This window comes from Lottia gigantea (assembly GCF_000327385.1).
Source record: "Lottia gigantea unplaced genomic scaffold LOTGIsca_101, whole genome shotgun sequence".
Lineage (NCBI taxonomy): Eukaryota > Metazoa > Mollusca > Gastropoda > Lottiidae > Lottia > Lottia gigantea.
Genome location: NW_008706772.1, coordinates 48,315 through 62,280, shown reverse-complemented (window position 1 = coordinate 62,280; position 13,966 = coordinate 48,315). Strand labels below are relative to the sequence as shown.

The window sequence follows — 13,966 nt, the reverse complement described above, 5'->3', positions numbered from 1 at the left end:
AACAAAGAATAAATTAATATTTACATATTGCAAACTTGAAAATAATTACTTAAACTAAAAATTTTGGCAGGTAGTTTTTTTGTGTTAAAAATTTCAATGGCAGTTTGAATTTTTAAAAATTTCATTCCACTAGTTAAGAAATAATGGTTATTATATTGTTTAAAGAATACAACCTTTTAGAATTCACGTAACATTTAAAATTTCAACTTGGTTATCAAGTGTATATAATCATTAGTTGGATTTACCAGTACAGGTGTCATGACTAAAGAATAGAATCTCTATATAAGGCGATATATCCATTACACTATATAATTCTTGATACACTTGCTAAGTATGTTTAAAAAAAATACCTTAGTTTAATGAATCATTACTTTATTTTATGGATTTATTGGATTATTAAAGGATTCTGTTGTATAGTTATGACACTAGGTTAGTCCACTGATGAACAAAGACTCATTTAACCCAGTTCAAAAATTTCAATCTTTTGGTCATCCTAAGAGGTAATATACCTTTAAGGTTAACTTCAGAATAATATAGAATTGAAGATGTTGATGGTATATAAATGATAGGAAGAAACAAAATGATATTATACAACACAATGATACATAAATTAAACACAAAATAAATTACTGGCACCTCAATTACTATTAACACATAAATATAGTTTCTTGTACATACTTTCATATCTTATATTGATAAATAGTGAATTACTGTACACATTGCTATGGATAACCATTAGAAACATGGACACAATTCTATGTACATGATTGGTTCATATGATATATGTATGATATAACAGTATCGTGAAAGTGAAATATTGGACACCATTCTACAGATAACAAAGTACATAAGCTATGGATAACAATATACATTAGATATTATACATATGTAGACACAATCGCATGGATAACAATGTACATTTCCTTAATTGGTATATACTTATTGGATAACAGGAAGAGTAATAATCTATGACTGAAGATGTGGCCTCTCAATATATAGCATTAATTACACAAGGTTTCAAAACTTTTTTTTTTGAGCAATTAGGTTCTGATTTTCAAAAGATGTTATGTCTTCATATGTCATATCTTATTCTTTAGGTCCACTAAATCAAAACTGTGATTCCAAAAAAAACAACTTATGGATCTACAGATTGCTTCCCATAAAGCAAACATGAACAAACTATATTAATGCTTACACAATTGTCCATCCAAATGTGATTCAATCCAAATTATAAAGATCTTAAGTAACCAAATGCCTAGCAGTTGAAAACAAAAAATTGCACTTAGAAGTAAAAATATACAGCAATGTCCAGAATATATTAGCACTTCATGAAAATAAGCATGAGGCAAGCTGGCAAACACTTAAATGTAACATACATACTTAAATTTATATAATTTTAACACATTAGCATCACATTTAAGTCCTGGTCAAGTTTTCACTCTATAGCAACATGTAATACACTGTTTAAACTGAGTCCTGACTCATATCATATAGGTGGTGCTTGATTAGAGAGTTCTGAACAAGTGCAATCTGTTCCAATACTGCCCCCAATCGCATTGAATGAAACTGATCTATTTCCTTTTCCGCCATTTTGAATTCAGTCTGCACCTACTATTTTTTCGGCATACATGAAATGCATTCTGAATTCTGCTCCAACTTTATTGAATGCTCAGTTGATTCCATAAATCCTAAACATGCAGAACTCACCAATCCAGCAGCCCATTCATATCTTAAGCTCTTACACTGTACAGTTATGACAAAGAGTATTGTAACCAATCATGATGAGTCAGTTTTCATCGAATCAGCTTTCATCTTTTTCACATAACTCATTGGTGAGAGGGCAAATCCTTTAGCGAGCATGATTTGTTCCAAGTCTTTATCTTCGGCACTTTCTCTGCAAAAACAACGTTCAAATGTAAGATTTTTAATTTTCAGTGACAGGTAATTGTTACGTTTAGTAAAAACAATCAAGCTGAAAAAACAATATAACACCTTTCATTACAGTTTCAAACATATTAGTAAAATGGGAAAGAACACCAAACACAGGATATCAAACTCTTTCACATGTTAAAGGAATACTATGTCTTACAATGAACATAAAATTTAAGTATTTTAAACTTGGCCAATAAGAGCATATATTCATCAGCAGATATACATGGTGTCATAAATAACATAACAAGATCCTTATATAATCAGATAAATCCAAAAAACTTAGTAATTATCCATAAAAATGTATTTAACTTTATGACACCAGGTAAGTTCACTGATGAATATATATTCATATTGACCATTCTTGAGAATTAAATTTTACGTTCATTCTAAGACGTAGTATCACTTTAACTAAAGTTTTAACTAAAAGGGATTGTAAGGAGATTTTCTAGCCTTTTTATGTGTATCAGGGACACCTTTTGACTTCTATTTAGAACATTCCAGTTCTTCGTCCAATGTCTGTGGTTCGTGCGATTCCAGAAAGAGTTATACTACTTCTTCTGGACTAACTTGATTTATCATAAATAAGGATATTTTGCCCTCTGACTTGTACAAAAATCGTACAACATTTTGCATTTCAATAAAACTAAACAATATAAGGCCTATTAAAGAGTTTTATAAGGCAACAGTGAAGCAATATGTGAATGCCAGAGAAGCATCATTTCTGGTTAACTTTCTGGAATTGCATGAACCACAGACATTAGATGAAGAATTGGAATGTCCTAAATAGAAATTGTCCACGATACACATCAAAAAGGCTAGAAAACCTCTTTACAATCCCTTTTAGTTTATTTGGCAGAAGTTAAGATTGTTTCTTTTTAGTTTTGTGCTATAAAATTGAAATTAAGAGATCAAATGAGGTTGTTCCCATTCTAATGAGAGCAAACAACATCTTTCAACAGATACTTCTAATTCATATCCTACACATTTAATATTATAAAGCAATAAAGATATTTTTGTCTAAAAGGCTTGAGAGAAAATACTTAATTCTGAATCTATTATAAAACATATCAAAATGCTTCTAAAAGTGACTAATCATTCAAAACAATGCAAAGACAAATTCTGTTTTTCTATTAAGAGGTAGATCAGTTTGCTAAAACTTGATTCTTTTTCACAATTCTGTAGTTGTGTCATCACAAATTTCAAAATTCTTGTAACATCAGATAGTATTTGGAAATACCTTATTAAAAGGATACTACTCTTAGAATGGACATTAAATTGAAAGTCTCAAACTTGGTCAACAAGTGTATATATTAATCAGGTGAACTTACCAGTTGCCATGACTAAAGAATAGATTCTCTATACAAGGCCATATATCCAATAATAAATTATTACTTAGTTTTATGTATTTATTGGATTATAGAGGGATTCTGTTGGATAGTTATGACACCATGTAAGTTCACTGATAAAGAAAGACTCATTTTAGCCCAGTTTAAAAATTTCAGTTTTTAGGTCATTCTTAGAGGTAGTGTACCTTTAAGATCATGAGAATGTAAAGAACAGAAGAAAAGAATTTGGATCAGTGAGCACCCCATACAAAATGGCAGCAATTGTAAGCCAACAACTGCATTCTTGAGTATATTTGGCTACTTTAATGTTTAAATCATTTTATATTCAATATGATATCCAAAAGCATACTAAAATTTTACATTATTGTGCTCAATTGACAAAGGCTCATCTATACCATAGTTTATGAGTCAGTAAGTTCTCTGGAACGGAACAAGAATGAAAAGTCAATATGGATTACTTTGGCATATTTCTTTTCAAATTTGAAATGGAATAAAAATGTCTGGTCTAAAACTCAATACGTGGGTTGCACTTGGTCTGCTGTCTTCACAATACACTACCTTAAACGATCTTCTTCCAACATGGCTACTAACGAATCTCTTTGTTCTACAACTTGTAGTAATTCATCTAGAATTTTCTTTTCTTCATCGATTTGTTCATCTTCTTTCCCACCTCCTGAAATCATTCCACATTCAAAACATAGCAAGACATGCACGGATGCTCATTCACAAAATAACACTGGTAAATCAAAACAGTTACTTTGTAACTTACTGAGTAAAACCATGCAGTGCACAATAAAGGAAATTTTGTCAGAATGGAGATGATAACTTGGCGTCATTAATCGTGAGAGCCTTATGTCATAGAAGCATATTTTGCAATTAACAATGTCATCAATCACTTAGTTTTTGTGGAATTGCAGGAACTACCAACGTCTGATTGAAAATTGGAATGGTGCAAATTAATGCTGTCAGTGTCCCTGTTACATGTAAAATTTATAGAAAACCTATTCACCATCCCTTTTATTTTGAAAAAAATTGCTACAGAGCACCATCAAGTTGTAAACAGAAAATCACATGCAAACAGATTGACAAGTTGAAATTAGATTACATGCCATAGCATAGCACAAAATACTAAACAGTAATTCATTCAAATTTTCAATCTTTTGAGAACATTTATACTAATATTTTTTTAAACTTTCAATCTTTTGAGAACATTTATACTAATAATTTTTTAAAACTTTCAATCTTTTGAGAGCATTTATACTAATAATTTTTTAAAACTTTCAATTTTTTGAGAGCATTTATACTTATATTTTTTAAAACTTTCAATCTTTTGAGAGACATTCATACTAATAATTTTCTAAAACTTTCATTCTTTTGAGAACATTTATACTAATAATGATTTAAAACTTTCAATCTTTTGAGAGCATTAACACTAATAAGTTTTTACAACTTTCAACCTTTGAGAGCATTTATACTAATAATTTTTTAAAACTTTCAATCTTTTGAGAGCAATTATACTAATTAGTTTTTAAAATTTTCAATCTTTTAAGAGCATTTATACTAAAAAGTTTTTACAAATTTCAATCATTTGAGAGCATTTATACTAAAAAGTTTTTAAAAATCTCAATCTTTTGAGAGCATTTATACTAATTAGTTTTTAAAACTTTCAATCTTTTGAGAGCATTTATACTAGTAAGTTTTTAAAACTTTCAATCTTTTGAGAGCATTTATACTAAAAAGTTTTTAAAACTTTCAATCTTTTGAGAGCATTTATACTAGTAAGTTTTTAAAACTTTCAATCTTTTGAGAGCATTTATACTAATTAGTTTTTAAAACTTTCAATCTTTTGAGAGCATTTATACTAGTAAGTTTTTAAAACTTTCAATCTTTTGAGAGCATTTATACTAAAAAGTTTTTAAAATTTTCAATCTTTTAAGAGCATTTATACTAAAAAGTTTTTAAAACTTTCAATCTTTTGAGAGCATTTATACTAGTAAGTTTTTAAAAATTTGAATCTTTTGAGAGTATTTATACTAATTAGTTTTTAAAACTTTCAAACTTTTAAAAGCATTTATACTTATAATTTTTTAAAACTTTCAATCTTTTGAGAGCATTAATACTAATAATTTTTTTTTCAAATTTTACAATTTTGACTGAATAGTCTGTCTTTGTATGGCCAGGTTTGATAAAATCGAAGCCAAGTACAATGTGTATCCCATGATGCATTGAACCAAAAATTCCTATCACTAAGTCTAAATATATTGTCAACAATGACAAGAAAGCCATTTCTAATAGTTGTCACCTAAAGTTATGAATTTGTCAAATGGAACAATGATGTAGGTAACAAAAGTGATATGACTTCTGGATCAAGGGGTTATTTTTAGACCGACTAGTCCACCTATGAGATATCAAAAAGTAATAAACTGATGAATGATGTACTGGTATATAAATTAGTACTTTATTTGTTACCTTCTATAGACATTCTATCCCGTAGTAAATTATTTAATCTGGCTTGTCTATCTTCTAGTTCTAGCTCTCTAGCTCTGGAAAATAAAAACAGTGTCAAATTTTTCTAATATCGCGTAATTTCTAACTTATACAGTGTGAAAATAGTTTCAAATAAAATGTTCATCCAGTATAATTTAAAAACCCAAGTGCTAATGATTTGAACTGAAAACACGAAACCTGAAATTCAAATTGACATAGCTGTTGACATAATATAAGAGCAAAATATTGTTGGTATAGATACTTACTGTATCATAAGAGAGGATTCAAAGCGGACTATGGTGTTCTTCTCATGGACTAAATTAAACCATTCCTGCATCAGATCAGCATCATCTTTACCAGATTCTACAGAAAGCAATAGAACATTTTGCATGTATATTGTGAAAAAGTAATCCTACATTTACTCTTATTCAATAACAAGGAATAAATTTGGTAATATTAGATCTCATTGGTCATTATCATAGCCACACCTATTATCATAGGAATTTTCAAGTTTAACCCTGTGACAGTGACAGTGCCAGTGGGCGGTTTAAGGGTGCCCCCTAGAAAAAATGCAGTCACTTCATTTTTTAAAAATTTTAGAAATATGTGAATCAATGCTTTTTCTTTAAAATTTCTCAGCATTTTCCAGACATTCCATTGGAGGCTGGCACTGGCACTTTTGAATTCAACTTCAACAATTGTCCCCCAATTCAGTCAGTCTACCCTTAATTTTACCCTGCAGTCCTGGGAAGCTGGCACTACCACTGTCCTGTGATAATGGAATTCCAGTAGCAGTGACCAAGGATCTAAGACTTCAAGGCCAAACCTGGCTTTTGCTAAAACTTCCAAGCACCTGATAAAGGGACCTTACAAATCCTATCATGGATCTAAGCAAGAGTTATATAGCAAAATCAATACCCTCTTTGTATAAAGATTAATACAATTTAGTACCTCTTAGATCTTTCTCTACTTGTATGCCTCTCTCTTCCAGCTCCTTCTGTTTGACCTCCACTTCCTCAAGCTGTCTCTGTAGCTCCTGGGCCATACGTAATCGTTTCTGTTCATTTAGTTTCTGTTGCTTAATAATAGCTTTTTGTCTCCTTCTAGCTCGTCTAGCATCACCATCTAAATCCATGGACATGGACATATGGTTATCTCGCCGTCTTGAATGAACTGTACTAGTGGACATAATACTTTCATCAGAATCTGAGAACTCATCAACTGTAAAACATTAAAATTCTGTGAGTCAACAGGCAGTGTGTTTATTGCTAGAAATGTCCACTTCAGCAAGCAATTGGGAAAAGGAACTACTTAGTTGCACATCATTTTCAGAGAGCCATCAAACACAGGACATGCTCTGGACCATAAACTTTCAGCTTTCAATTTTGAATTTGAATAGTTAGATATAAGGAGACTGACAGATATTTTTCATCAGATCACATTCAAGATCTTTATCTTCAGATCACATTCAAGATCTTTATCTTCAGATCACATTCAAGATCTTTATCATGCCTGCCAGTAATTTTAAGGATGCCGGCACATGAACAGTCTTGTTCACCAATTTATTTTACCTGACTCGAATCTTGAGTAAAATCTTGTACCAGAACTTCCACGATAAGATTATCACTTCGCCCGCAAATATCAGTTAAGATTGATATTTGGAGATTTTTGTCTCCTCATATGCCTGCAGCCAGTCTATGAAACTCTTGACAAGACAAAAATTGCTGACCAAGGCCATTTGTGTGCCCGCACATCTACTTTCTTGATGTTTGATATTTTTTTGTGTATTTGCAAATCCCTTGATACTTCAGGTGACCACATCTTAAATGACACCAAATGCTACAGAAGGTGATAACCATAAATAATAAATGTAAATCTAACTTACTATTGGCAGTAGGAGCATGCATAGTAGCTGATAAGATAGGTTGTCTGGCTTTATGGCTGGTACTAAACACAGAACTTGAACCTATTTGCAGTCCTTTCATATTTTCACTTAAACTAGAATCTATAACATCTTTCCCACGTTTGGATTTCTCTTTCTTTTTGTCAAATTTATTTTCGTTTTTGGAAACTTTTTTCGTTTTAGATTTCACAGCTGTAGCACTGTTCTTGGGAGTTCCTGTCTCTACTTCTGATACACTTTTGGATTTCTCAGGTGTTTTTGGCTTCAGCATGTCCAAGAATGACCGTCTTTTCTCCTTTTTATTTTGTGAGTCACTATCTGATCGGTCATCTGCTTTCCGTATTTTTGCTTTTGCGTCAGATTTTTGAGTTTTTCCAACTTTCGTTACATCAGTACTTTTGAGTTTCTTTTTAGTATATTTTCCAGTTTTAGAACTGACATTCACTTTTGCTGAAACATTTTTGTCATCACTGTCTGACACTATATCACTTGTACTTTGAGTATCATAAGAAGTACTACGTCTGTCACCATCCTCTGTAGAAGAATTTCGCAACACAACTTTAGGACTTTCAGCTCCAAATGTTTTATTGACAAAAGCCACCGCAGTAGGTGCCTTTTTGTTCAACTTTGGTTGATCACTATTCCCGTTCACTACATTATTAGTAGTTCTAGCACTGGGAGGAATGGGTAGGAGTCTCTTTCTAACCAGTTTCCCTGTATCCTCATCCCTTGGTTTAGGGGCAGGTTTTTGTTTCACAGATGTCATGGGTGTTGAAAACACATCACAGTTGTCACTTTCGTCATCAGCAAAAGGGATGTCATCATTATCCTCATCAATACTCTTACGATCATGCATTGGGCGCAGAAGTGTATCACCCTTAGTCAAACTACTATCCAAAGGAATCTTCTTACGACCTTTTTCGGCAGGGAAAGACTTTTCAGGACCTGTTGATTTCACTGAAGTTTTTGTCTGAGAAGACAGTCTATTTCTATCCAGAGCTACCTTTACTTTTGGTTTATCCTTGTCAACGTGAACTCCTTTTCTCCTACTCAGAGATCCTGACCGACTGCGATTTGAATCTGACATACTTGAGTTACTCGAGGTACGTTTGACTTTGGTATCAGCTTTGGATGGAACTGTGGATTTCTTTTCTGTAGTTAGCTTGCCAATTGGAGTAGCAAATGGAGTCGACCCAGAATTAGTTCTGGAGGCAGCTGGAGTATTTAAAACAGATGAGATTGGTTTAGTGACTGTTGTTTGCACTGGTTTGGTAGGAGACCTACCACCACCAGGTGTCCATCTTCTCACTGGAGGTAAATCTGGTAACTTTCTGTAAGACTTCTTTTCCACCTCTACTGGTCTTTCAGGTGATTTTGATGGAGTTGGTTTGATAGGCTCTCTCTTCATTGGAGTGGAGGAAACGTTTTGGTTTTCGTTTATATCTTTAGCAAAATCTGATTCAGAAATATCTTTGGTAGGAGATTTTGGTGAGGATATCACAAGATTTGGAACCTTTTTGATTTTTTCTTTGACCAACTCTTCCTTCTGTATCTCCTGCTTTGATATTTCATCATGCAGATTAAATATGGGAGCCTTTTTCTGATCCTCAGACTCTTCTAGAGGAGTTTTGAATCCTTCCTCCTTAACTTCGACTACACTAGCATCCGGTGTCATGTAGTAACTACTTTCATTGGATTTCAAAGTATCATCTGCATTTGCCTCCTCATCCTTTATTGTTCGATCTCCTTCTTTCAATTCCTTGGATTCATCCTCTGGCAAATCATCATCATCATCAGACTCATCATCAAGAGCCATGCTCATCGTGTTTGTATAATCCAGTAACATATCTTCATCAGGTTTCTCATCTTTACCATCATCAAGAAATTCTTTGTTGTATTCAACTACATCTGCTAAAGAACTTGTAGATGATTTGGGAGAACCTGATGGAGTGGATATGGTAAAACTTGAACCTGAGCTGGCTGATTCAGTTCTTTTGACATTTTTGCCCTTTCGACGTCTATCTGTTACAAACCGTTCATCCATTTTTTTAAGTGATTTGTCCATCAATTTACCCGCTTCTTCATCAGACGAAGTCTCCATTGCCTTCACACTATTAAGAACTTGCTGTAAAGTGTCTTCACTTGTCACTGTATCCAACTGTACATTGTCCAGAGCAGAATTAGGAACATTTTTGGAAGTATCTGAGCCTTCATTTTCAAACACTTCATCTTTCATTGCTGCATCCTTAACTAATTGTTTATGGAATTCAACATCTTCACATGGAGGTTCAGTCATAGAGTTTAGAGAAAGACGGTCATTTTCACTACTTGTATCCTTGTCATCAATTTCAGCAAGTAGGCGTTCCATTTCTTTACTTACAGCAGTCTTTCCTAAAAGATCATCCTCATTTTCTTCCTGTGAATCTTCAGCCAAAGAATCTTCTCCTCCTTCAGAGTCTTTTTCCAACTCACCATCAGTGTCTTCCATATCGTCAACAGACATGACAGTAATCTTAGACTTATCAGTACTGATGTCTTCTGATATGGATTCAGATGGCAGACACTTGCTGTCCTCTTCTTTATCAGATGCTGCATCTTCATCAAAAGCTTCTTTTACTTGCACCTCCTTAACTTCTGCAGCTTTTTGAGCTTCTTCTACTACTAAAGCTTGTGCATTTTCCTCCTCTTTCTTGGTTTCCTTGTTTTTAAACATACTGAAGGCATCAATTCGAACTACTTCAGGTGGAGCAGAGAAGAAACTTGCTCTGGCAGCTAAGACTGAAGGACTGATGGGTGATTTGACTGGGGAGGATGATATAGCTGGTTTATTAGTTATAACTTCTGATTCTTCATCTTCTCCTTCAGTTTCTGTTTCTTCTTCACTTTCGTACTCAGAATCTGAAACGAAAGAAATTTAAAGGTCGTCATGTTAGACATTTGAGGATGTGAGTGAGCTGAACGTCAAAACCTTGAGGACTGAAAGCGAAAGTCCTGAAATTTACAATGAATTACCCTTTGTTACCTATTCTGCCAGATCAACTTTTGGTCTGTGTTAAGTGGAAGCTATAGGATACTTATTAAAAATTCCCAAATGCTTGAGCAAACAACTATTAGTGTGGGGAAAATAAGTTCACTGGCTCATGGGAAAGATTACCAGACTGACTTGGTGGTCCCAAAAGGTTTAATGTGGCGAGACAAAGGATGTTTGACACATCTTTATCAAAGAAATGAAATTATTCACTTTGGACTCAAAATTTACCTTGTGAACACTGTTAAAATATTTCCTCATATGTAAAAATATAGAAAATTTAATTGAGATTACTCAGTGAGATTACCTTCAACTTCAGTTTCTTCATCATCACCATCTTCATCACTTTCATCATCCATATCATTATCTTCTTCTAACTTAGTATATGGTGTTTCTTCTACCACTACATCTTTAGAAGTAGTTTTCAGAAGATTTTCAGTTGAGTGTCTGGTTGACCATGTCTTAGCTAGTTGACACGCCTCCTCCCAAGTGATTGATTGATTACTCAAGCCTTCTGTAACATCCAATAATACATCTTCATCTTCTGCACCAGACCTAAAATGTTAATGTTAAATCTATAATTCATTTTGATCAAAGATTTGCTTTACAGATTGGATACGATATAATGAAGCTACTTTTTAGAAAGAAAATCCAATACATGGGGGCCTTAATCTCCAAAACTTGACAAAGACAAAATACAAATTTTAAGAAATACAGTAATCTATTGGATAATATAACAACAGATAAATTCAATTTTAATGATTGACCAATTAGATGACTGGAACACTAAAATGCTCTAAAGTTAACTTTTTGAGAATAAGGCTCCCATCTACTGTACCTGTAGAAGTAATACCATAATAACAATAATTTTTGAACATTAAATATATTTTTTTAAGCTGGATATCCGGGACTATTTTTCACTCTAACAATTTTTTTCTCAAATTGCAGACATTTGATTTTCATTCTCAAAAGTGACGGATAAGGCTGGAAAAACTATCTTATTCTTAAGACATCTGACTCATTGTTAATAATCATTTGACCATTCACATTTCTCAACATAGTTATTTTCTTTGGGCAAGGAAATTTGAAAAAACAATCCACCTCAAAGAAAAGTTAGTAAATATTTACAATACGCAATCCAATCAAGTATCATTAAGCACCATTAAAAGCAGAAGACAAATCCAAATAATCATTGTGTAAATAAACAGTGCTGAATCATAAACACTTATAATTTAAGTGCAGGTTAAACAGTGTTCTATGGGAAGATGTATATATCTTGTTTTTGCAGGTGCTGAATACATGCAAGCCAACGGTGATATGTAAATATGTTTTATGGTTTGGTAATTTTGGACTTGGTACGATTTGGCTCTTAGCCCCCTTTCATAACAAACGACACAGAATCCTTATGTGTACAAGAAAGTGTGTCATGTTTTCATTTTCCAAGTCTGATTTTCACATCAAAATTTGCAAAAATTTATTTCTGACTTTAAAAATTGAGATTTTTTTTAAAATTTCTTACTTCTAAAAGTTCTGAATAGTGACAAACTTATTAGTAATTTTATAAATTTCTTTTATTTTTTTCTCTTTCCTTATCTAATAAATAAATCGCGATAGTTATAAATCATATTGTTGGATGAGTATCGTATAGTATATCGAATCACAACTTCAAGAATCGTTGCAGTAATCAATGTGACACAGAACAGTGCTAGTTTCTATTTCACAAAATATCCATCTAATAAGGTTCTTATACAGGCCACATAAATTTCATATAAGCTTTCAATGATAAAAAAATAATGTAATTTAATTATCTCAGGAACAGTTGTGTCTCTCCCAAATCTACCAATATTTACAAATTTACAAAATCACCAATAAGAGAAAAATACTTAAAAGTTCAGATCTGATGAAATAAAAATTGGGTCCGTTAATAAAAATCTCGTCCAAAGTATGGCAAAATCAAGAGTATTACCACCCCAAAATAAATATAACGTAGCAAATCATAAACCAAAATGAAGCATGGAAAAAGGAATTTAGGAACATCTTTCAAATTTCAGGTTTAATTTTTACCTCTGGATGATTAGTGGCAAATGGCTAATGAATTGCAAAACAAAAAATATAAAATTAACATTCAAATGCTTTAACAATAAACACAAACACTAAACACAAATTCAATTCATGACTGCACAAACAATTGTAGAAATATCTTTGTATAAATTCCATCTTAATTGATCTTTTTTCATTAAGGCCATCAGAAGTTTCCACACCTTTGTAAAAGAACCAAAGACCTCACATAATAAGTGGCAATGGTGTAAATAGTAGCAATAAGTGCCCCCGATACACAAAAATAGGCCAAAAATTTCTTTCAATCAACTTTCTTAATTCATATTTTTTGTCCAAATAATCAATTTCTTTGACTATTAACTGTCTTTTAATCTTTTCAAAGCAGAATTCATACAAAGATATCTCAAATGAAATGACAATATCTATTATACCATTCATCAAGTATTCTAGCCATCTCTGTATCTGACAGAGACCCTCTGTAAGAAAAATAATCAGTTCATTTTAAAAACTGATTTTTTAGTAAAGGGTGAAGAAAAATTTTGGACTTTTATTAATCAAGGACAGGCCCATTTATATATTTATATCAATTAATTTCTGAAAAAAGGGACATTTTCAGGTTTTATCAAGATTTTCAACTTTAAAGTAACTCAGCTCTGCAAAGTCATAACCCTACACCTATATACAGAATTCTACACCTTCAGAATATGAATCTGAAGTCAGAAGAAATGAACCCAAAATTAACTGAGGTTATACTCAAATGCATCTTGTTTGCATCTAACCCACACAAAAAAGCCAGTAGTTTGGTCAAGAGTAAAATATAGCTAAATCATTTTTAAATGTAATTTTGTTTTAATGGATTGCAATAGTCTTTTTTAGATTCTTCAAAATAAATACTCACTCTGAGTCAGAGTTACTGCTGTCTTCATCTTCATCATCTAGTAAGGTATCAGATGATAGTGACGCACGAAGATTGTGTTCAAATTGTTCTTCTTCAGATTCTTCTTCTAAACCATCAAAAGTATTTTCAAACTCAGCACGCTCTGGTGTCTTACTAGCATTATCTAGTATATCTATATTATTTATTCTCAATGGAGTTAGTACAGTATCTATAACAGAGAACAGAAATGTTATTAAGTTTATGTTCTTGTTCCCGTTGATACTAAAATAAGTATACATGATGACATGATGACACAGTATATGCTACACTTTCAC

The 13,966-nt window shown here is 32.4% G+C and overlaps 1 protein-coding gene across 1 annotated transcript; it reads right to left on the bottom strand.

Annotated features, from left to right (window-relative positions):
• Nucleotides 1-1,776: 1,776 nt before the first annotated feature.
• On the bottom strand, nt 1,777-6,954 carry LOTGIDRAFT_170583 (hypothetical protein; the record flags this gene model as incomplete). The annotated part of the gene is made up of 5 exons (XM_009046408.1): nt 1,777-1,972; nt 3,837-3,951; nt 5,748-5,821; nt 6,032-6,128; nt 6,717-6,954. The coding sequence occupies 5 exons, from the start codon at nt 6,952-6,954 to the stop codon at nt 1,777-1,779; spliced, it is 720 nt and encodes a 239-aa protein (XP_009044656.1).
• Nucleotides 6,955-13,966: the final 7,012 nt, after the last annotated feature.